Raw genomic sequence first — 24,807 nt, 5'->3', positions numbered from 1 at the left:
CCGTCCCCCTGAGAGGCGGCCCCAGAAAGGGCGTGGGAGGGAACCGGAGCCGTGGGGCGGAGGGGCACAAGTTCCAGCGGCCGGAGGAGGAAGGGTGGCCCAGGCCGCGCTCCAGGCAGCCGGGCTCGCGCTCCACCCGGCAGAGTCGAGCCTCAGAGGCTGCGCGCAGTCCCCCCGCGTCTCCCGGCGGCGGCGAAGACCTGACGCCTCCGGGTCAGCCCGCTGACTCCGCTCCCCGGGGTCGTGCCGGTGCTCCCGCCCGGCGCCCCCTCCGTCTGCTGCGGGTCGCAGGTGAGCCAAGCCCTACACCGCTCAGAGGCATCAGGTGTCGTGGGAACGGCGCCCGCGGCGAAGGAAAAAACCGTGATGTCGCGACCCATCAATGACTTAAAGCGGGAGGGTTGGGTCCCCAGACGTCGGCTCTATGGAAGGGACACAGCTGGCAGTGGGGTACCAGTTGCAGGTGTTGGGCGCAGCGCCCGCTTGGTCGCCCCGCGGAGGTCAGTCGAGGCGCGCGTGGGCCGGGGGTCTGGCTAGGGCTCTGCGCCGCGGGTCTGCGCGCCTCCGCCCGGGTCACCTGGGCCCCACGCTGCGGTGGCTGAGGGATCTGCCTCGCCCCCACCCAGGCCCCCGCCTGCCGAGAAGCCCGAGGCGGAGAATCCTAGTGCCCGAAGCTACCTGAGGTCCAGTTTTTCCCTGGAAAGCCTGGGGAGGGGACGGCGGCCTGGGTGCAGCCGGGGCCCAGAAATGGTCTGGGAGTTAAGCAGCCAGCCTCCCTTCACTCGGTGTGGAGGCGATGGAAATGGAGGTCCGAAGGCGCGGCCCCTGCGCGGGGCGAAAGCAGCTTGGGGCGTCTAAGGGGCCCAGGGCGCAGTGGCTACTGCGGGCCAAGCTCTCTCTTGATCGCGGTGGCCTTCACGCGCTTCCCCGAACCAACTACCAGCCTGATAAAGTCATCCTGAGCGCTCTTTGAACAAAGAAAAGAAAATGAAGGAAAAAAGAAAGAACGGAAAAGAGACCAAAGTTTTGTTTCTGCTGAAGTGAGAACGCGCTTCTGAAGAAAAGAGGTTTCATTACTTGGTCACCCCAACTGTGAGGTTTTTGCCGTTTACACATATTCCCTGGTTTTCTCTAATTTTCTGCAGCTCAATTCAATTAAACCTTTTATAGCCATGAATAAATAACCTCTGCATGTGAGGTTGTAGATTCCAAGAAAGGGCTTAATACCTCTGATAACCTCTCCGCCGACCCGCAGCTCCGCCCACCCCGCCTGGCGCTGGGTGCTCTGGGCCAGCCCTCCTTCAGCCGCGAGGGGTCTGGACAAGCTGCAGTTTGCACGGGGCACCCTGCTTGGGAGGGTATCTGGGATGCGGGAAAGCTAACGTCTGCAACAAGTTTAGGAGTTAGTCCTTGTACATGTAATGTCTGGTTTACGGGACAACTCCGTGCAATGTGCTGAATAAATTAATTGGGGTTGGCTCATTTTCTCTTTGTTCCTTTGGGTTACTGTTACATGGCGTGTGGCTAGCTAGCTTGTTTGAAGTTTAATTTTCCCTGTGTCAAAATAGAAAGGGCTTACTGTGACTTCAAATCTGTAATTCACCAACGTTTTGCTATTAAGAGCTTCATTATGTTTGTGCTCAAATGTTAGTTTTGAGCAACACAAAATCATCTTTGTTTCAAGTCCCATTATAAGTACAGTCTTTTAAAATGCAGACTAAAAATATACCTTTTTGAAGAGGGAAATAACATGTTCTTGAGTGAAAATCTAAGGTATTGATAAACTTTTTTTCTCCTTTAAGTCTTTATCTAAGAATTATTGTATTCATGCTTTGAAAGGCATTTTAACACGCACACCAGCCACACTCTAGTGAGTTCTGTCACCATTACTTCATTTTAAGGGATTTATACGCTATTGTAAATGTTTTATGTGTTACTGGTTAAGCAAATCCTTATTATTCTTTTTTTCAAATCAAGAGTTTAAAAACTATTCCCAGGCCTAGGTTTTATAGCCAATATCTATTGTTTGGAGATGTTGCATTTGCTAAGAATGTTTGAATCAGAACCAAAAGTGGGATTCTAGACCTAAAAAACAGGGTGGTGCCTAAACAGTGGCTTGTCAGATATTGTTTGAATCCTTCCCTTGATTTCTGAATATGTTATTAAAAAAATATAAAACAAAGCCAAGTTTTTACATGGAAGGGATCTACTCTTCCTGGTGGTTTGATATATTTTATTTTGAATAGGTTTCCATAAAACAATATTAACCTGAGGAAAAATTCAAGATAGGGCCCAGCTTCTGGGGTGACTTCTTTGTCACTTTGGAAAAGCTGACTATAAGACAGTAACACCAACTCTATCTTTTTCCAAGAGAGAAACTATATCATCGGTATGAAGTATACTAAAAAGTAAAATATACTACAGAAATATAAAGCCTTCGATAAAACGCAAATACAAATGACAGCGCTGATTGGGTTTTGGACTTAAATTGAGCTTCTGTGTTCCTCGTCATCCCCTGAGGCTAATATTTCCACTTAAGGACCTTGGTGGTTGTTTAGGAAACTGCCCTCTCTGGTTGGGCTGAAGGCGAAGTGCAGTTGCTGGCTTAGTGTTAGGTGCTATGCAAGGCCTTTATTTGCATTTTTATTTAATGCTCAATACAATTATTCTCATTTTTGCAGAAGAGAGAACTGAGGCTCAGAGAGGCTGAGCGAGTTGCCTCAGGTAAAAAAAAAAGTGTCAAGTTTTGGAAACAGGATTAAAAACCAAACAAAACTCAGTGGTTTAAAACTTTTTTTTTGATAATTTGGTGAATCTAGAAGTCTCTCCCCAAGAAAAGTGACCATATCCACATATACAAAACATTTGCACATATTTTCAAGGTCTACCTAACTCTGAAGCCCTTACCGGGCTTTCATATCATAATCCTTGCTGCACATCTGTTCCTGAATGAGATAGAAAGCCTGTACATACCATATATGTACAGGGTGAGGCAAAAGTCGGTTTACAGTGATGAGTACATGAAACACAGCGTTTATCCTAGTATTATTATTTCTAAGTTGTTGCATTATTTTCCATATGAACAACTGTAAACCTACTTTTGCTCTACATATAACTTTTTTCTAATTGAAACAACCCTTGGTCCATTTTAACTGTGTAAAATGTCATTTAAAAAGTGAAAAAAAAGAAAGAAAAATGACGTGTAACACTAATTGAGTCTATATAAATACCTCAAGTGCAGTTTAGCACAATGGTGCTTATTTGAAACCAGATCTTTTGTTTGGACTCTTTCAACTATCCTGCAATAGCAAAGAATATAAACCTGTGTCTTCACTTACAGAATGGAAACAGTTTTGTTTGTTTGTTTTTTCCCTCTAGAGATGGCAAATCCTGAGGTAGTAATAAGTAGCGGCAGCTTTCACCAAGAGGAAAATGGCAGCACTTTTAACCAGAGTACATCTCCTTCCGAGGAGCTTCTATTAGAAGACCAGATGAGGCGAAAACTCAAATTCTTTTTCATGAATCCTTGCGAGAAGTTCTTGGCTCGAGGTAGAAAACCATGGAAACTTGTCATACAAATTATAAAACTTGTGATGGTGACCATCCAGGTGAGCTTCTCAGGTTAGGAGTTTAGTGAAAACCTTTTTTAAACAACAAAGAGAACTATGGACAGTGGTTTTTATAACTTTGGACTGTATGCATAATGGAGAACAATAAATAAGGAAACTTGGCCTGACCAGGCGGTGGCGCAGTGGATAGAGCGTCGGACTGGGACACAGAGGAGCCAGATTCGAGACTCTGAGGTGGCCAGCTTAAGCTAGGGCTCATCTGGTTTGAGCAAAGCTCACCAGCTTGGACCCAAGGTCGCTGGCTCGAGCAAGGGGTTACTGGGTCTCAAGGCACATATGAGAAAGCAATCAATGAACAACTAAAGTGCCGCAACAAAAAATTGATGCTTCTTTTCTTATCGCTCTCTCTTCTTGTCTGTCTGTCCCTATCTATCCCTCTCTCTCTTGTCTCTGTCAAAATAAAAAGGAAACTTGAAATCTTAAACCCCGGCCCTGGCTGGTTGGCTCAGTGGTAGAGTGTCAGCTGGCCTGTGGATGTCCCGGTTCAATTCCAGTAAGAGTACACGGAAGAAGTGCCCATCTGCTTCTCTACTCCTCCTCCTTTCTCTCTCTCTCTCTCTCTCTCTCTCTCTCTCTCTCTCTCTCTCTCTCTTTTCCTCTCTCTTTTTCTCTTGGCACATGCGGGAGTCTGTCTTTCTATTCCCCCTCCTCTCATTTGGAAAAGAAGAAAAAAAAAGAAATCTAAAACCCTTCTCTCTTCAATATTTGTGAAAGAAGATTTTTTTTTCTTACTTTTTCTTTCTTATCTTTCCTTAAGTTATAATTTCAGTCATACAGTCTAATTAGTTTTCAGGAAAAGAAAAATTTAATGTTTGTCTTCCAGTCAAGAGGTTTAGCTGAAGGCTTCTGAATCTACCTTGGAAACTATCTGCTGTCCAATCAGAAGATCATTTTCCTTCCTAGTTAGTCTCCTGGGAATTCTTCTTCAGAAACGTCAAGGGTTTCTGTTACGGTGAGTACTTGGACTCTCACAGCTCTGTGATCACGGGAGTCCTGCAGTGAAGGAAAGTGGAGTAACTAAAAGGAGTGGCCTAGGTAGTGAGTAAAATAGGAGACTTCATTTCAGGAGATTTTTAATCTCATTTTCTTGGCTTTTTAAAATATTTTTTGGGAAAACCAAATTTTGTGATTATTTATTTATACTGGTTGTTTTTGACTCTTGTGCAGATATGTTTTTTTGTTGCTGAGAGCAGTTACCTCTTGTTACAAGCAAATAGGCAAAAATAAAATCAGATTTTAATAGGACAAATAGACGTGATAGGTTTATTTTTATTAGTACTTTCTTGTCTTGGTGAAAAAACACATAAGTAAATAAACAACTAGTATTCGAGAAGGAAAAAAAAAATTAAACCCTGAAGTCACTAACTGGTTATTGAGAACAAATGCTTAACATTGTTGGAAGCTAAGGTGATTTCCACAATCATAAAGTTTGAAGAATTCTTGCATAACTTTCTGATGCTAGTTAGTGTCCAAGGAAATGAACAGTTGAATGACTACTTTATTTCAGGACATTATTCTTTTTTTTTTTTTTTTTTTTTGTATTTTTCTGAAGCTGGAAACGGGGAGAGACAGTCAGACAGACTCCCGCATGCGCCCGACCGGGATCCACCCGGCATGCCCACCAGGGACGACGCTCTGCCCACCAGGGGGCGATGCTCTGCCCCTCCCGGGCGTCGCTCTGCCACAACCAGAGCCACTGTAGCGCCTAGGGCAGAGGCCAAGGAGCCATCCCCAGCGCCTGGGCCATCTTTGCTCCAATGGATCCTTGGCTGCGGGAGGGGAAGAGAGAGACAGAGAGGAAGGAGGGGGGAGGTGGAGAAGCAAATGGGCGCTTCTCCTATGTGCCCTGGCCGGGAATCGAACCTGGGTCCCCCGCATGCCAGGCCGACGCTCTACCGCTGAGCCAACCGGCCAGGGCCAGGACATTATTCATTTAATCTAGCAACACTCTTATAGGTAAGTACTAGCATCCCTTAATTTACAGAGAAGGAACCTGATGTTAATAGAATTTTTAAAAAGCCACATGACTAGTCAGTTGCTGAATTAAGACTTTAAAGGCAGAGGCACTCTCTCTGATATATCACTGTGAAAATGGATGTTCAATTCTCAGTATAATATTTGGCAAGTCAGTGCCCTCAGCCAGGTAGCTCTGTTGGTATCCTTATATGCCAAGGCTGCAGGTTTGATTCCAGGTCAAGGTACATACAAGAATCAACTGATAAATGCACAAATAGGTGAAGCAAAAGGTTGCTGTTTCTCTCTCTCCTTCCATCTTCTTCTCTCTCTAAGATCAATAAATAAAAATTTAAAAAATGTATCTGGCAATTTGGAAAAGCCTGTATTTTGCGGCTCTTTATACTGGTTGTGACTCTTGTGCAAATATATTTTTCTGTTGGTGAGAATAATTATCTCATCAAAAGCAAATAGCTGAACATAAATATTTTCTACTTAGGATGAGTGCTGTGTTTCAGGCTATACATTGTACAGGCATCATCATATTCAATTTTTTTTTTCATGTGTGTGTGCAGAGACAGAGAGAGGGACAGGTAGGGACAGACAGACAAGAAGGGAGAGCGATGAGAAGAATCAATTCTTCATTGCGGCTCCTTAGTCTCCTTAGTTGTTCATTGATTGCTTTCTCATACATGCCTTGACCAGGGGGCTACAACAAAGTGAGTGACCCCTTGCTCAAGTCAGCAACCTTTGGGCTCAAGCGACCATGAGGTCATGTTTATGATCCCACGCTCAAGCCGGTGATCCCATGCTCAAGCTGATGAGCTTGCGCTCAAGCTGGTGACCTTGGGGTTTCGAACCTGGGTCCTCCGTGTCCCAGTCCAATGCCCTATTCACTGCGCCACCACCTGATCAGGCCACATTCAATTTTGAAAACAAATCAGAGCTAGCAGTATTCTCATTTCATAGATTATAACACTGAGGCTTAGTGAGGTAAAATGTCCTGACATAGTTAGAAAACTAGAAGACAGAACTGAAATTCAAACTCAGATTTTTTACTTCTAAGACTTATGATCTTAATTACTCCTTAATCTTTTGGGAAGTTCACTAACCTTCCTGTGTTTCCTAGAGTGGTCAGGAGGAAAACTGGGCAATGGTTTAAAATGTTCAGCCTGTTCGTAATAAACATCTGAAAGGTGTTTAAGTAAGTTAAATAAGTTTTTGAAAAGAACTAAGGGTTTCTTAATTAAGATGTTTCCTTAATTTATGGTATATCTGAACAATCAAGCAAATATTACATAAAGACAAGTTTGTAATTGATCAAAGAAGGGTCCTTGGGGACAGATTTCCTCTTTTCAGAGAAAAGAAGGTGATCTTTTTGTTCAGTTGGAGATTCTATGTCTTGTTAGCAAAAGAAAGGTATGTACAAAGATAGGCATTCTACTAAAAGTTTTCTTTTTCCCAGTGCCTGGCTCAGTCTCTGAATTATAGCAGTTCTGTCTCAGCCATTGGTCCTCCCGTCAGCCTAGGCCCTTACGGGCAGGGACTGTGTCTTCTCGCTGGATATCCTCAGTACCTAGGTCAGGACTGGCATGTGGGAGGTCCTCATGTATTTGAAAGATCTGCAAGAATGTGTTTGCAAATTCTCTGGAGGCTTTTTGGTCTACAGCTTCAACAGATGTGAAATCCTTGCTATTTAAAACTGTCATCTTATTGGGATTTAAATAGGACTTTGAGCTAAAAGAGGCTCTTCAGAAATGGGAGTTGAGTTAGATGGAGAGAGATGACACGTGTAGGGAATAAAGCATATATTTTCAAGAGGAGAATAAAGGAGAAAAGATTTGTCTACTCTATTTTTCCTGATCAGACCCTGGATTACTTTGTGTAGTTTGGATTTAGTCTGTTAGATGGATTCAAATTTTAACCATACACATTTTGGTAATAAGACTTGGAAAAATTATTTAACTTCTCTTAGCCTTTATGTACTCATCTTATAAAATAGGTACATTAGGAACTATATTGTGGGATTAGAATGAGGAAAGTTCCTGGATATGAGTGTGGCACATAGGTGCTCAGCATTCTTTCCTTTTTCATATGAAATGCACCCTGCCTCACTCTGGGGTCGAAGTCAGAGTTGTATGAGGTGAAAGAGAGACTTGGAGTAAAGAAAGGTTTTGGGATATGATTAACAGAGTTTATGTTACTACGACGACAGCATAGTTAAATGATCTTTTTGTGTATAAACAACTGGTTTCCTGTGAAAGTCTAGGGTCAATCCTGCATGAATATTAAGGAGATGTTCTATTAATATATATATATTAAGTTAGAGGTGTGTTGAAAGGATACTTTTATTTTGGGTCTTATTGTCACAGTTTTGTTAATTAGATGTAGGAATGTAGTTTGATTATAAGACTTAGAATTATTTAATGTATTTCTTACATTATATACCTTTTTAAGACCTTCTTGATATCCTACAGAATTTTTTTTTTTACAGAGACAGAGTCAGAGAGAGAGGGACAGGTAGGGACAGACAGACAGAAAGGAAGAGATGAGAAGCATCAATTCTTTGTTGCAGCTCCTTAATTGTTCAGTGATTTGCATTCTCTTATGTGCCTTGATGGGGGGGGCTCACTACAGCAGAGTGAGTGACCCCTTGTTCAAGCCAGCGACCTTGGGCTTCAAGCTAGTGACCTTTGGGCTGAAGCCAGTGACCATGGGGTCATGTCTATGATCCCACGCTCAAACCAGCGATCCCACACTCAAGCCAGCGATCCCACGCTCAAGCCGGCAACCTCAAGGTTTCAAACCTGGGTCCTTGGTGTCCCAGTTTGACACTCTATCCACTGTGCCACCACCTGATCAGGCTCCAGAATTCATTTTTAAGCTTCTCTACTTGCTATGCAAGCCCCTGCACCACCTGTCTTCATTTTTGTGTGTGTGTGTGTATTTTTCTGAAGTTGGAAACAGGGAGGCAGTCAGACAGACTCCCGCATGCGCCCGACCGGGATCCACCCAGCATGCCCACCAGGGGGCAATGTTCTGCCCATCTGGGGCGTCGCTCTGCCGCAATCAGAGCCACTCTAGCACCTGAGGCAGAGGCCACGGAGCCATCCTCAGCGCCCGGGCCAACTTTGCTCCAATGGAGCCCTGGCTGTGGGAGGGGAAGAGAGAGACAGAGAGGAAGGAGAGGGGGAGGGGTGGAGAAGCAGATGGGTGCCTCTCCTGTGTGCCCTGGCCGGGAATCGAACCTGGGACTCCTGCACGCCAGGCCGACGCTCTACCACTGAGCCAACTGGTCAGGGCTTCATTTTTTTCTGCTAATATTTTTTCTCACTGTTCCTTATGTCCTCCTAAAGTGCTAAGTTTTTCACTACCTTCTTAGCTCCTCAAATGTCCTCTGCCCATGGGTGCCACCACCTCAAAGTTTCTATCATTCTTTCTTTAAGTAAGTTTTCTTATTTTTGTAACCAATGTGACCTTGCTCTTCTGAACACCTGAAGAACTCCTAAAGGACTACTCTGAACTCCCAAAGCTTTTGATGATGAGGGTAATGCCGTGAGATCATACATGAAAATAAATGTTGAAAAGGTGCAAAGCCACTTTCTTTTACTTTAGAAATAGAAACCTACCTTTTCTTCAAGGATAAGTTAATTCACAGCTACCAAAATGGATTTCTGTTGAACATATTTAGGATTAATTAGACACTGAATCTTGAATAGATCAAATTGATCATTATATGGAGACCTTTATTTTGTTGCTTTTTCACCCTCTTTCTTTTTTTTTCCCCCTCTTAAGCTGGTCTTGTTTGGGCTAAGTAACCAGATGGTGGTAGCTTTCAAAGAAGATAACACTATAGCATTCAAACACCTCTTCCTAAAAGAATATGTGGACCAAGTGGATGACACATATGCTGTATACACACAAAGTGATGTCTACAATCAGATCATCTTCTCAGTGAACCAGGTAAATCAAGCATTGCATTTTTTAAAAAAATGCACAGATACTTTAATGGACTCTACTTGATTTTCCCCTCTCAAAAGTGCATATGCATTTTTTACTTGGGAGAAAGTAATTAACAATGTACATAATAGAACATGACATTCAATTGAGAAGGGTGAACATTTCTGTAATGACATATGTAAATGACATGTATAAAATCATTTAAAAATATTTTTAAAATATGCCAACAAACTTTTACAGAACTGAAAATTGAGAATAGTTTTTGTTTAGTTACACAGTTACAGAAACTTTAAAGACTAAATGAAAAGAGAACTAGGGCCTGCCATGAAAGCCTCAAAGATTTAAAATTATTAACCATGACCCTGTTGTAAGCAGTCATTAAGTCTTCAGAGTTTATAGTTTCAAAGGCCCTTAACACAATAAGAATGTTCACTTTGCAGAATGTATATAGCCATCAAAACCTGAAAGTTCATTTAAAAAATAAGTAAGGCCTTTATGTCATTCATGACAATGATCTTATTGTAACATTGATTAACTGCCAAAAAGTATGCTTATTTTTCATGCAGTTGAGTCAAATTCCTATTCTGAGTTTCTAATTGAGTTGCTTTTGCTCTAAACAGTACTTTCTCAAGATCCTAAGTCTTCTATTTTGGAGGTATCATTGAAAGTGTTCTTGATGTCAGTGTTTCCAACCTGGGTTATTTTGTGCATTTCAAAATTATTACAACTCTCAAACAATGGTTATAATGATATCGTGACTCTTCATTATCTAGAGACAAGCTATGCACAGTGAGACGGTAAATTGCTGAGATAGGATGTGTAATGATGCCCCTAGGCTTTCTGTTAGCATTCTGATTGCAAAAATGGACCCCAAATCTATAATAATAGAAGTAAGCTGCATAAGATATTAAACAGAATTATGTTCTACAATTTGTAGGGGGAAAAACATAGTATAATGTTGGAGATACTCAGTTTTGAGATTTTTGTTTTAAGCTTATTAAATTTCTCTAAAGCTACTCTGAGTCATATTGGTAGTTTGTTTGATTTTGGGGGAAGGAGGAGAGATATGAAGTAGTAGACAATTCATTAAATTCTTCCTAAAAAACTTTTAACCTTTATTAGTCAACTTAAAATTAGTTTAAAAATTATAGTACTATTTGGCATTCAGGCCATTCTATATTATATATATTTATATATTCTTTATAAAAGTGTATATAGAGTCTTTACTTTAGTATTTAAGTACATAATATTAATGGGGGTGGTTTACCTTGGGCAAATGCTTGCCCACTGTCTTCCAAACCACTATCAGACATTTTTAGCTAAAGATAAAAATATCTTCATCACAATTTTCAGGTATAATTCGAGTTTTTGTGGTTAATGAGGTCAGTTGTTCTACATGGTTCCTGAGAACTGAAAAGGGACAGTATTGAGTAATATTAAAAGAGGAGTCTTTGTTTGCTGTAAGGAGACATCTTCATAGTTCATGGGATAATACCTGAGGGGGAACTAACAGGTAGGACAGTGGCTTCTCAGCTCTTAGAGGTATTTCCATGACTAATTAGTTATACAGAAGGGTTTAGCCCCCAGATGTCCTCCAACTGGACCATATCTAGGGCTTATTCTGATCCAATGCTAGTTATAACATCACTTTTTGTTTATTATATGTGCTTATATATTTGAATGGGAAAACACTAGTTATTTTGTTTTAAATTCACCAACTGTTTGTGGGTCATCTTCACTGGGTTCCTTTTTTTCATCTGCCCCTTAAATATAAGCAAATCTATATGCTTGTATACTTGAATGTGGGAACACTAGTTACTTTGTTTTAAATTATATCCTGGCTTTCCTCAGCCATCTGTGGGTCATCTTTACTGGGTTCACTTTTTTCACCTGCCCCTTAAATTTGTGCAGTCCTCAAAGGCTTGTCCTTTTCCTGCAGAATTTCCTCCATTCCAGAGCCTTGCAGCCATCACCAAGATGAGGTGAATCCTCAACAGTCGCTCACACTGCTGCTTGCCAGACAGCTCACGAGCACCTGAGAACCACCTCAGCCAAAGCGGGTTCAGAGTCTCTTCCCACCAGCTTCCCAAACTTGTTTCTCTGTCCGGCCAGTTGCTTAGATGTAAAGAATTATTTATTCTTGCAGCTTAAGCGTTGTCTATAAATTCCTACTTCTGGTTAGCTTCTCTTCCTCCTTACCCACTGCCCTACCACTTCTTGGCTGTTTTATAAAGGATTCACCTAAAATCACAGATTTACAATAATTGTATAATACTCCTCATTCATTTTATGTATATTATATTTTATACTATATGTAGTAGATTAATACACTATATATATATGAACCCACTACACATACACACACACACAGTGTTCAGTGCCACAGCATTTAATATACTTAGTCTTTGAAAACAGAGGTACATAACAGGCACTCAGAGTTTGTAATGAATAAATGAGCTCAAAGGCTCATTATATATGTTAGGGTCAGGTGATCATAGAAGAGCCACAGGGAAACAATAGTTTTAATCTGCTTTACTTTGGGTGCCACATCACTCAGGTAAAGATCTTTCATGAATTTTTATATTGTCTTCCAAAATCTGACATGGGACCCACAGATCTACCTGAAAAACTTCTCTGAAGGTGGAGCCGCAGAGGCACGTGGGGACAGGTGCCCAAATGATTAAAGCCCCACAGAAGCCACAGCTACTTAGAGCTGCATCAGTTAGTATCTCAGGTCACCTGCCTTCCAGCCATTGTCCCACACCACATTCATGTCCCAGGGTCCTCTGACTTGGGCTCCAGGGCTGCCCTTGAGCTGGATACCGCCCAGCCCTTGCCCTTGACCATTCAGCTCTTGCAGTGCTCATACCTCTATAGAGAGTCTTATTAGCACAGCAAGGAAATCTGGCCATTGCATAGCTTATAAAGTTAGTAGGTCCCTGCACCACGTGCCTCAGATCAGCTGTGTTTTAAGACTTTATAAGCTCTAGGAGACACAGTTTCTGTGGTGAGGAGTTTCAGATCTTTAGGTAGTTCCTGTAGGGATTGCCTCCCAAAGAGAGGGCACTCAGGCGGTCTACAGGACCCTGTTTAGGTGTGACTCTGATTCATGGCCCCTGCTTGCCTTGCCAGCTTTACCTCCCATTACACACGCCACAGTCCAGGGCACTGGTCTACTTGGTACCTGATGTGGTTATGTGCTGTTGAGTCAGCTCCAGCCCCTGGAGACCCTCTGAATGAGTGATGTCTACAATGTCCTGTCCTTGACAGCCCTGCCCACCTGCTGTGGACTCATGCCTAGGCTCCCTTTATGAAGTCAATCCATCTTTTATTGGTTCTTCCTCTTTCCCTGCTGCCCTCTATTTTCCCAGCATTACTGCCTTTTCTAAAGAACCCAGCCTTCTCACTATGTGCCCTAAGTAGATTACCACACTCAATATCTTTTATCTTCTTTTTCATTCAGTGGACTTTATACTTCTTATGCCCTTCCTGATCCCCCCCCCCCTTATAAAACTACAAATTCGGCTCAGTGTGGGTTTAGAAAGACTTAAAAACACTATTTCCTTAAATAGATAACAAAAACCTTAAAGTGGAGCCTGACCTGTGGTGGCGCAGTGGATAAAGTGTCGACCTGGAAATGCTGAGGTCGCCGGTTCAAAACCCTGGGCTTGCCTAGTCAAGGCACATATGGGAGTTGATGCTTCCAGCTCCTCCCACCCTTCTCTCTGTCTCTCTCTCATCTCTAAAATGAATTAATTAATTAATTAATTAAAAAACAAAACAAAACCTTAAAGTGGAATACCTCCAATATTATACTCTTTCTTCTACATGTAGGACATAATGCTATTTAACAATTTATGCCTCTTACTTCTATTAGCATAGAGTTCTGGCTCATTTTTTTCAATGGCAATGCTAACAGACAGCTTGGTGCCAGATCACCCATATTATCCTACTGGTTTACTGTGCTTAGATGAGCTCTGGTGCATGAAGAGCCACTGTGGCACTACAATGATTTTTGCCTCACCATTAATTTGACACCCACTCTGTGCCTAATACTGTCCTAAGTACTGGGTTAGAGTGGTGGACTTACCTATGGCATTTACGTTTTAATGAAGAAGATGGATTTTAAACAAGTTGAACCAAAACTATTTGGTTTTATGTAGTGATGAGTGCTATGAAGTAAAATAAAATAGCGTAAGGCAGTGGTCGGCAAACTCATTAGTCAACAAATATCAACATTACAACAATTGAAATTTCTTTTGAGAGCCAAATTTTTTAAACTTAAACTATATAGGTAGGTACATTGTTATTATAACCTGCGCGCCTGCACGTGGTATTTTGTGGAAGAGCCGCACTCAAGGGGCCAAAGAGCCGCATGTGGCTTGCGAGCCGTGGTTTGCCAACCACTTGCATAAGGCATTAATAGTCCAGGATGGTCAGAAAAGGCCTCTCTGAGGACTTAACGTCTGGGGAAGAATATTTCAGGCTGAAGGAGGAGCAACAGCAGAGGTCCTGCAGGCCAGGAAACACTGACTTTGTTTGAGAAAAATGCAAGGGGGCAAGTGCGACAGGACCAGGTCTCTGAGGCTTCACCAGCCCTGGAAGGAGCTCTGACATTTACTTGGACAGAGACACAAAGCCATGGAGGAGAGGAGCTTGCAGTAACGGACAGGCTCCAGCAAAGGCTAACGTTTATTCACTCAAAATTTTAGCATCTGTTATATATCAGATATTATTTTTGGTACCTAAATACAGGAGTGAACAAGCAGACAAAGTCAGGGTCATATTCTAATAGGAGCAGATGGGCAGTAAATACGTAAATAAGGATATCATCTGTCAGTCAGCTATAGTATGCTATAAAAAATAAAGGGGAAGAAGGCAGAGCAGAAGGGTGGAGGTGGTCAGGGAAGGCTTCTGTGGTAAGGCGACATGGTGGACAGAGAGCAGACAAGAGTGGTCGGGCTGCCTGTGGCTGCTCACGGAGAAGCTTCCAGTGAGAAGAAACAGCAGGAACAGTCTCAAACAGGCTCATGTTTTAGGTGTCACTGTTCTAAGAGTTTTCCAGCGTTAGCTCGCTTACTCTTTGTAACTGCAGTAAGGAAATGTTTGTAACAGTCCTGTGAGTTCTTTATGAAGACCAGGCTGTGGTGAAAGTCCTGATTGGAAGCAGGTAAACTAGGTTAACCAGGTGGGAGATGATGGTGGAATAGACAAGGGCAATAGCAGTGAAGATAATGTGAAGTGGTCAGATTTGGGGCATAATCTGAAAGTAATGCGTGATGATTCTCTGATGGATTGGAAGTAGAGTACGAGAGAAGATGAAAGGATCATTCCTCAATCTTGGCCTGGAAAGTTGATTGACGTATAGAGTTGTTTATTGAGAAAATTATTGTAGGAGGACCAGTTTTTCCTGTTTGTCTAGTCATGTTTAAGGTTTCTCTTGGACACCAGAGGTAGACTGCTACCCAGCCATTTATGGGATTAAGTGGAGAGGACAGGGCTGGAGGTGTAAATTTGGAAGTCATCAGTGTACAGATGGCATATAAAACATGGGTCTGGCTGAGATCACCCAGGGAGAGAATGTGGATAGAGGTTGAAGACTGACTCCAAGACCCTCCGAAATGGAGAGGTTGGCAGGAGGAAGATTCAGCTAAGGAGACTGAGAAGGGAAAGCCTGTGTCCCAGAAACCAAGTGAAGAAAGTATCCCATACAAGGGAAAGCACCTGCATCGAGCACCTGGCAGAAGTGAAGTTAGGTGAGGACAGACCTGAGCACGAAGCACTCTGAACCGAGAACTAAGCACCGGATTAGGTAACACCCTGCCTCGACCTGGCGCAGCTCAGAATAAATTCTGTGGGCCCATATTATAAAAGATTTCCTTCAATGATCATAGCATGTTTCACGTACATCTTTTAGTAGATTTATCTCTCCGTGTGTCTCACTAAATTATTAATTCCAAGAGACAGATCAATATCCTTATCTTTGTATCACCAATTGTACCAAATGACATTGTTCAAAATAAGCTCTGAAACACTGGGTTTATTTATTTTTATTTTAACACTTTTATTCCTTTAGTTGAGCAGCCTCTACACACAAAGAAGATGGTTTAAGATTTTTAAGTGGGAAGGAATTTAGTCTTAAGAGGTTTTATGAGCCTGCTATATGTTTTCTGAAAATAATTTAATGGAGCCTTCTAAGACCCCTAATGGCTGTGAGCAGATGAAAAAAGGAAAAGTCTTTCTCCCCAGTGTTGTGTTTTTTATCTACAGAAGTCCATTAAGAGGTTTAATGAACAATTAAACAAATAATTAATCTTGGACAATTATTAAAGATACCATAGCATTCTCATTTGTAAAAGTAACATTTTGTTTTAGAGCATTCATTAGGACAGAGGAATATTGCTATGTAGTGACTAAACTGTATTCTTACAAAGATAAATAATAAAAAAATATTTTCTAATAAAAACTTTTGCTGATTTGCCCCTTTCTATATTGCAGTAGTAAAGTAAAACTTTGACCTTACAGGGTATGGGTCTAAGATAAATAAAATATGTATTCACACTGGATGTAAAAACCCAAACATAGTTCTTTGGAGAAAGAAAGAAGATTATGTGGTTTAAGCCTTTAATTTTGCAGATGAAGAACCAGAGAAGCTCAGAAAGTTTGTGATTTGCTTAAGGTCACAGAATGCCACTTGAACTCAGAACTAGAAAGTTCTCAGATGCTCTTCGCCGCTCTGCTGTCTTGGGACACAGTAGCATGTCACTCACTCTGCACAGCAGTGTGAAGGCCCCCACCAGAGTGTAGGTGGGAACGAACCAGTGTCAAAGGCGGGAGGGAGGGGAATCATGGCTTCATTCTGCCCTGGCCGGCATTCCCACTTTTTGTTTCTTTTTTGGTTGAAGTACTTGCAGTTACGCAACATCTCAGTTGGGAATCATGCTTATGAGAATAAGGGTATGGAGCAGTCTGGTATGACAATCTGTCAGTACTTCTACAAGCAAGGAAACATCTCTCCTGGAAATGATACCTTTGACATTGATCCCCAAATTGAAACTGGTAATGTTCTCCTATACATTAGAACTTCCATTTTTAATTCCTTGATTTTTATATTTAAGGTTAGTTCATTTCATCTCTGTAAACATTGATTTGGTCTCTGCTCATAGGTCATTGTAAAAAACCATATAGAAGTTATTGTGTGTCATATAGAAGTAATTGTACAGTCAGGTATTATCTTAAACCTTTTACTGTAACTTATGATTCTTTAAAAAAATCCTCCAGCCTGACCAGGCAGTGGCGCAGTGGATAGAGCGTCGGACTGGGATGCTGAGGACCCAGGTTCGAGACCCTGAGGTCACCAGCTTAAGCACGGGCTCAACTGGTTTGAGCAAAGCTCACCAGCTTAGACCCAAGGTCACTGGCTCGAGCAAGGGGTTACTCCGTCTGCTGAAGGCCCGTTGTCAAGGCACATATGAGAAAGCAATTAATGAACAACTAAGGTGTCGCAACAAAAAACTGATGATTGATGCTTTTCATCTCTCTTCGTTTCTGTCTGTCTGTCCCTATCTATCCCTCTCTCTGACTCTTTCTCTGTCTCTGTAAAAAAAAAAAGTTCCAATCAAGTAAGGTTTATTATTATTCCCATTTTATAGAAGACTAAAGTATGACTCAGAGTTAAGTGTTCTGCTAAGGATAGAGCTAGTAAGAAGCAGAGCCAAAATTTGACCCAGTTTATCTAGCCTCTTAACCACTATATTCCAATGCCTCTCATGCTGGATAAGCTAGTCAAATAGGCAGACGTTACCCTTTTAAAAATTATGCTTATAAATTCTTGAAGTACATAAAAATCCCTCCCTTCAATAGCATTTTACTATTCAGTATTGATGGGGATAGGTTGGGGTAGGAATGAGAACTAGAACTTAGAATACACAGTGTTATTTGCTGTTTGTAACTGAAATATTAGCCTAGCTTGTTCAGTTAAAAATAGATATTAATCTTATTAACCAATGTCGCCCCAATGAATTTAATAAAAAGAAAAATAGTATTCAAATGCTTTCAACAATAGCCATTGGAGCTTTTTTATTTTTCTGAAAAGATAGTAAAGCATTATAGTACTGATCCTTTTTTTTTTTTTTCATTTTAGTAAGAGGAGGGGAAGCAAAGGCAGATTCCCTTATGTGCCCCCACAAGGATCCACCTGGCAAGCCCACTAGGGGGCGATGCTCTGTCCATCTGGGACCCTTGCTCCATAGCATTCAAAACCATTTTTCGCAGCTGGGGCAGAGGCCATGGAGCCATCCTCAGCGACTGGGACCAACTCACTCTAATTGAGTCTTGGCTGCGGAGGGGAGGAGAAAAGAGAGAGAGAAAGAAGAGAAAAGGGTTGGGTGGAGAAGCACATGAGCACTTCTGCTGTGTGCCCTGACTGGGAATCGAACCAGAGACTTCCATACACCGTGCCGACACTCTACCACTGAGCCAATTGAGCAGGGACTGAGCTTTTTTTTTTTTTAAGTGCTTATTGGCCCTGGCCAGTTGGCTCAGTGGATAGAGTGTCAGCCTGGAGTATGGATAGCCTGAGTTCGAACCTCAGTTAGGTCACACAGAAGCGACCATCTGCTTCTCTCCCCCTTCTCCTTCCCCTTCTCTCCCTCTTCTTCTCTCACAGCCAGTGGCTCCATTGGTTGAGGATAGCCCGGGGTGGTCAGAGTGTAGGCCTCAGATGCTGCTGAGGATAGCTCCTTATTGGTTCGATCATCCGCCCCAGACTGGGGTTTCCGGGTCCAGACGCATGCAGGATTTTGTCTATCTCCTCTCCTCTCACTTCAAAAAGAAAGAAAGAAAGAAAAGGACTTCTTGAGGAAAAATAGACAACACATAATATTAAACAGTGGATCCTTTTGTCTTTGACACTGCTAGTGCTTTAAACCTATGTTTAGGATGAAAAAAAAAGGAGGAAAGACTCAAAGTATAGGCTTAAAGGACAGAAAGGAAGATGGCATTCTATAGAAGACAGACAGATAAGATAGAACTCAGATCTTTCTCCGCTCCCACCTTCTACAGAAATGTAGCCACTTATGTCTTAAAAATAAATGAGTCATTGTAACCAAGTGATATAGATGTCTAACTTTTGAAATCTTAATTCATAAAAATACTAGAATCTGAATATCTAGTTTTGAATATAGATTGTCTTTTCAAGATGCTGTTTTATTTATTTTGGCTGCTATATTATGTTTTATTTCTTTCTATGGCAGAATGCTTCTCTGTGGAACCAGAAGTATCTTTTTCCATTGGAACACTAGAAGAAAATAAACTCAACTTAACGCTAGACTTTCACAGGTGAGGGAAGCAGACAGGAGCGTAACTTATGTTTCTGTGTTGCATGTTTTCACTGCACTGAAGTCTCCTCTGTTATCTAGACTCCTAACAGTGGAGCTCAAGTTCAAACTGAAGGCCATTAATCTGCAGACTATTCGTCATCATGAGCTCCCTGACTGTTACGACTTCACTCTGACTGTGAGTATGGGTTGTGTTGAATGTGGTTCCTGGTTTGAGAAAGAATGTTTTATCTAGTTATATGTTTGATCTACTCATATTAAAACATGATCAAATATATAAGGTATTTCCACTTGAAAGTGCATAAGGGAAACATTGATACAACTAGCTCTACTTTGTTATGATAATGTGCTTACTTGTTAATGATCTGTTTTCTGCACCCCAACCTAAGTCCTATGAGTGCAGGGACCTTGCCTTGTTCATTGCTGTGTCTTCAGTACGAAGACAAGTATCTGGCACAGGGTAGGTGTTCCAATACAAAAGGTGCAGACTTTTGTCAGTTCTATATGGTCAGCATTTATCAGTCTGTGGCTCTGTGCTTAGGTTATTGCCAAGCGTTCTTGCTAATCGAGTTTCCTCACCGTGAATGAATATTTGTAACCTTTGGACTATTACTCACAGTGCCTTCCTTGTGCTGCTTCTGAACACATTGGTGAGTGTTCAGAACCACCCCTTCAGCCTACCCTATCACTTCTAGGCTCTCCACATCCAGTTGTTAATGGAGCTATTAATGCTCTCTAGAGAGCACAAGATGCCTCTCCCATGAGTCTTCACCTCAAAAAGTTCAGAGTCAGTAACCCCATGTTATATGGTCACAAGCACAAAAGCATTTTTCACAACTTGCCTTCATATAATACAAATTTATATACTTCAGCAGTAGTCTGTATCAAAAGCTATGTCCACAGTACCCAAAAAATTGGCTGTAAAAAATAAAGATTTCAGAGATTGAGGTTAAAAAACATTCAGAATATGATATAATGTATTAATTATTAATAACAATTCATGAGATAAAAAGCACTAATACTATAAGAATATTTTGAGTTAGGCTATAAATTTTGATCTTGATATTAACCAAGTTAGGAATTTTCAATACCACTTGATTTTTTTTTTTTTTTTCCTGAAGCTGGAAACGGGGAGAGACAGTCAGACTCCCGCATGCGCCCGACCGGGATCCACCCGGCACGTCCACCAGGGGGCAATGCTCTGCCCACCAGGGGGCGATGCTCTGCCCCTCCGGGGCGTCGCTCTGTTGTGACCAGAGCCACCCTAGCGCCTGGGGCAGAGGCCAAGGAGCCATCCCCAGCGCCCGGGCCATCTTTGCTCCAATGGAACCTCGCTGCAGGAGAAGAGAGAGACAGAGAGGAAGGAGAGGGGGAGGGGTGGAGAAGCAGATGGGTGCTTCTCCTGTGTGCTCTGGCCGGGAATCGAACCCAGAACTTCTGCACGCCAGGCCGATGCTCTACCACTGAGCCAACCAGCCAGCCAGGGCTATATTACTTGATTTTTTAAAAATTGAGTTATTCACTGTCTTGTCTTCTCTCTCTCTTTCTCTCTCTCCCCAGAATTGGGAAATGGCACTTTTCAGAATTTTTATGTCTTTAACAACTGGCACCTCCTTCATGGACCCTTTTTGATTCTTCAGTTAGAAATATATTCTGTGCTCTGAGCGCCCAGATTTTTATTTTGCTTTTGTCTTTCCTATGCTCTTACCCCCTTCTCCTTTGTTTTAGGATTTTCTAGGTATCTATCATTAACTCTGTTAGATTGAAAACTCTTGAAGAAAGAAACCATTTTATTCACCTTTTCATCCCCCAAAGAACATAGTAGGTGACTCAAATATTTGTTGAATGAGTAAATGAAACACTTGTGAAATGGAGATCCTTTTAAAATGACTCAATATAGTGTAAAAGCAACCTGATCTGTTAGCCACATGCAGATGTTGTATTTTCGCTATTATTGTAGAATCATTCCAGGCCCTGCCTGTGCATGTGGATTTAACAGTGTATCTCATAAGACTGTGGTAGAACTTGCATCCTATAAGGTAGTTTAATAATAAAAGCCATTAGGGCAACTTCATTGTCATAAGTAAAAATGAACTGGGGCAGCGTGCATCTGTTGTAAAATACAGGGACTTTGTAGTCAGACAGGTCTAGATTTTACTTCCAACTCACCAGTTAGTAGCTGTATAACTTTAGGCAAATTACTTCATTGGTTTGAGCTTCAGTTTTCTCATCTGTTAAATGAAATTAATGCCTACCTACTGGACAAAGTTGTCAAGATAGAAGATAACATATATAAGGGACCTATCTAAGTATCTGATACATAGTACATATTCAGTTCATTCAACAGCTATTTATTAAACCTTTTCTGTGTGTGCCCAGTTGGATTTATAATATAAAAGTAGTACATTATATTCATTCATAAATTCTTGCTTCATGTATTCTTGAGGCTATTTATCAGGTGTATAAAGATCTAGGATTCTTGTGTTCACTTTGACTCTTTTATCATAAAATAACACTCTTTAACTTTGGTAATAGTCTTTGCTATAAAATTTACATCGTCTGATGTTAATATAGCCACTTTGGCTATCTTTTGATTACTGTTAGCATGGTATATATTTTAAAATCCTTTTAAATCTATTTGTGGCATATATATATATATATATATATATATATATATATATATATTTTTTTTTTTTTTTTTTTTTTTTTTTTTTTTTTTTTTACAGAGGCAGAGATAGACAGGGACAGACAGACAGGAACGGAGAGAGATGAGAAGCATCAATTATCAGTTTCTTGTTGCGTGTTGCGACTTCTTAGTTGTTCATTGATTGCTTTCTCACATGTGCCTTGACCACGGGCCTTCAGCAGACCGAGTAACCCCCTGCTGGAGCCAGCGACCTTGGTTCTAAGCTGGTGAGGTCTTTGCTCAAGCCAGATGAGCCCGCGCTCAAGCTGGCGACCTCAGGGTCTCGAACCTGGGTCCTTCCGCATCCCAGTTCGACGCTCTATCCACTGTGCCACCACCTGGTCAGGCTTGTGGCTTATATTTAAAGTAAATTTCTTCCTTACTGGTATAGGCACAGTGGATTGAACATTGGGCCAGGATGCTGAGGGCCCTGGTTCAAAACCCCAAAGTTACCAGCCAGAGAGCAGGCTTGCCAGCTTGAGCACCAGGGTCTCAGGGCTTGAGTGTAGGATCAATAACATGATCTCAAGGTTGCTGGCTTGAGCCCACAGTCACTGGCTTGACAAGTGGTCACTGGCTCAGCTGGAGCACCCTGGTCAAGGAACAAATGAGAAGCAATCTATAAACTGCTAAAGTGAAGCAACTATGAGTTGATGCTTCTCATCTCTCTCTTCTTCCTATCTCTTCCTTCCTGTTTCTCTCTCTCAAAATAAATAAATAAAAAGATAATTTTTTATTAGGCGGCCTATAGTTGAATCTTGATTTTTTTTATCTAAAGTTAAAATCTCTTTTATTAGGGTGCTTGGACTATTTCATTTGCACGTGATCATTAATATAGTTTCTCTTTCTCTGCCTCCTTTTGAACTGAGTATTTGTATGATTCTATTTTATCTCATTTGTTCACTTATTAGCTATAGCTCTGTTGTATTATTTTAGGGTGAATACTGCACACACTTGGCTTATTACACTCTACATTCTCTACATTCAGATGATATACCACTAGATAAATAGCACAAGAACCTAACAATATACAGGGGTGAGCCAAAGTAGTTAATATTGATAAATAATATAATAATAAGTAAATAACAATACAAGAATAAACTGTGTTTCACATACTTAAACTGTAAACCTACTTTTGCCTACCCCTGTATTTCTTTTTCTCTAATCTTGGCCTTCATGCTATTGTTACACAATTTACTTTCCAGATGTGTTATGAAACACACGATGTATTGTTATTATTTTTGCTTTAAACAGCCAATGATCTTTTTTTTTTTTTTTTTTTTTTTTTTTTATAAATGAATTTTTATTAATGTTAATGGGGTGACATCAATAAATCAGGGTACATATATTCAAAGAAAACATGTCCAGGTTATCTTGTCATTCAATTATGTTGCATACCCATCACTCAAAGTCAGATTGTCCTCCGTCACCTTCTATCTAGTTTTCTTTGTGCCCCTCCCCCTCTTCTTCCCCTCGCCCTCCTTCTCTCGCCTCCCTCCCCCCCGTAACCACCACACTCTTGTCCATGTCTCTTAGTCTTGTTTTTATGTCCCACCAATGTATAGAATCATGCAGTTCTTGTTTTTTTTTTCTGATTTACTTATTTCACTCTGTATAATGTTATCAAGATCCCACAATTTTGTTGTAAATGATCCGATGTCATCATTTCTTATGGCTGAGTAGTATTCCATAGTGTATATGTGCCACATCTTCTTTATCCAGTCTTCTATTGAAGGGCTTTTTGGTTGTTTCCATGTCATGGTCACTGTGAACAATGCTGCAATGAATATGGGGCTACATGTGACTTTACGTATCAATGTTTCTGAGTTTTGGGGGTGTATACCCAGTAGAGGGATTGCTGGATCATAAGGTAGTTCTATTTTCAGTTTTTTGAGGAACCAACATACTTTTTTTCCATAATGGTTGTACTACTTTATTTTTTTTTATTTTTTTTTTTTTATATTTTATTTTATTTATTTTTAATGGGGTGACATCAGTAAATCAAGATACATATATTCAAAGACAACATGTCCAGGTTATCTTAAAGTTCAATTATGTTGCATACCCATCACCCAAAGTCAGATTGACCTGTCACCCTCTATCTAGTTCTCTCTGTGCCCCTCCCCCTCCCCCTTCCCTCTCCCTCTCCTCCCTCCCCCCCCCCCCCCCCGTAACCACCACACTCTTATCAATGTCTCTTGGTTTCACTTTTATGTCCCATCTATGTATGGAAAAATGCAGTTCCTGGTTTTTTCTGATTTACTTAATTCACTCCGTATAATGTTGTCAAGGTCCCACCATTTTGCTATAAATGATCCGATGTCATCATTTCTTATGGCTGAGTAGTATTCCATGGTGTATATGTGCCACATCTTCTTTATCCAGTCATCTATTGATGGGCTTTTTGGTTGTTTCCATGTCCTGGCCACTGTGAACAATGCTGCAATGAACATGGGGCTGCATGTGTCTTTACAAGTCAATGTTTCTGAGTTTTTGGGGTATATACCCAGTAGAGGGATTGCTGGGTCATAAGGTAGTTCTATTTTCAGTTTTTTGAGGAACCACCATACTTTCTTCCATAATGGTTGTACTACTTTACATTCCCACCAACAGTGGATGAGGGTTCCTTTTTCTCCACAACCTCTCCAACATTTGCTATTACCTGTCTTGTTAATAATAGCTAATCTAACAGGTGTGAGGTGGTATCTCATTGCAGTTTTGATTTGCATTTCTCTAATAACTAAAGAAGATGAGCATCTTTTCATATATCTGTTGGCCATCTGTATTTCTTCCTGGGAGAAGTGTCTGTTCATATCCTCTTCCCATTTTTTTATTGGATTATTTGTTTGTTTGTCGTTGAGTTTTATGAGTTCTTTGTATATTTTGGATATTAGGCCCTTATCTGAGCAGGTGTTTAAAAATATCATTTCCCAATTAGTTGGCTGTCTGTTTATCTTGTTATCAATTTCTCTTGCTGAACAAAAACTTCTTAGTCTGATGTAGTCCCATTCATTAATTTTTGCTTTCACTTCTCTTGCCTGTGGAGTCAAATTCATAAAATGCTCTTTAAAGCCCAGGTCCATGAGTTTGGTACCTATGTCTTCTTCTATGTACTTTATTGTTTCAGGTCTTATGTTTAGATCTTTGATCCATTTTGAGTTAATTTTAGTACAGGGGGACAAACTGTAGTCCAGCTTCATTCTTTTGCATGTGGCTTTCCAGTTTTCCCAGCACCATTTGT

At 41.1% G+C, this 24,807-nt stretch overlaps 1 protein-coding gene across 1 annotated transcript in view; it reads left to right on the top strand.

The window, feature by feature from the left end:
• Positions 1-95: 95 nt before the first annotated feature.
• Positions 96-24,807, top strand: part of MCOLN3 (mucolipin TRP cation channel 3) — a 56,792-nt gene continuing 32,080 nt past the window's right edge. The window contains exons 1-6 of the mRNA XM_066376692.1: positions 96-291; positions 3,379-3,608; positions 9,378-9,545; positions 16,448-16,601; positions 18,797-18,881; positions 18,962-19,058. Of these exons, the coding sequence (XP_066232789.1) occupies positions 3,381-3,608; positions 9,378-9,545; positions 16,448-16,601; positions 18,797-18,881; positions 18,962-19,058 (732 nt within the window). The 5' untranslated portion in view covers positions 96-291; positions 3,379-3,380. The remainder of the gene's footprint in view (positions 292-3,378; positions 3,609-9,377; positions 9,546-16,447; positions 16,602-18,796; positions 18,882-18,961; positions 19,059-24,807) is intronic.

Source organism: Saccopteryx leptura, chromosome 3, assembly GCF_036850995.1.
Source record: "Saccopteryx leptura isolate mSacLep1 chromosome 3, mSacLep1_pri_phased_curated, whole genome shotgun sequence".
Taxonomy (NCBI): domain Eukaryota; kingdom Metazoa; phylum Chordata; class Mammalia; order Chiroptera; family Emballonuridae; genus Saccopteryx; species Saccopteryx leptura.
The sequence above is the reverse complement of the archived record's forward strand: the minus strand, read 5'-3'. Positions and strand labels throughout refer to the sequence as shown.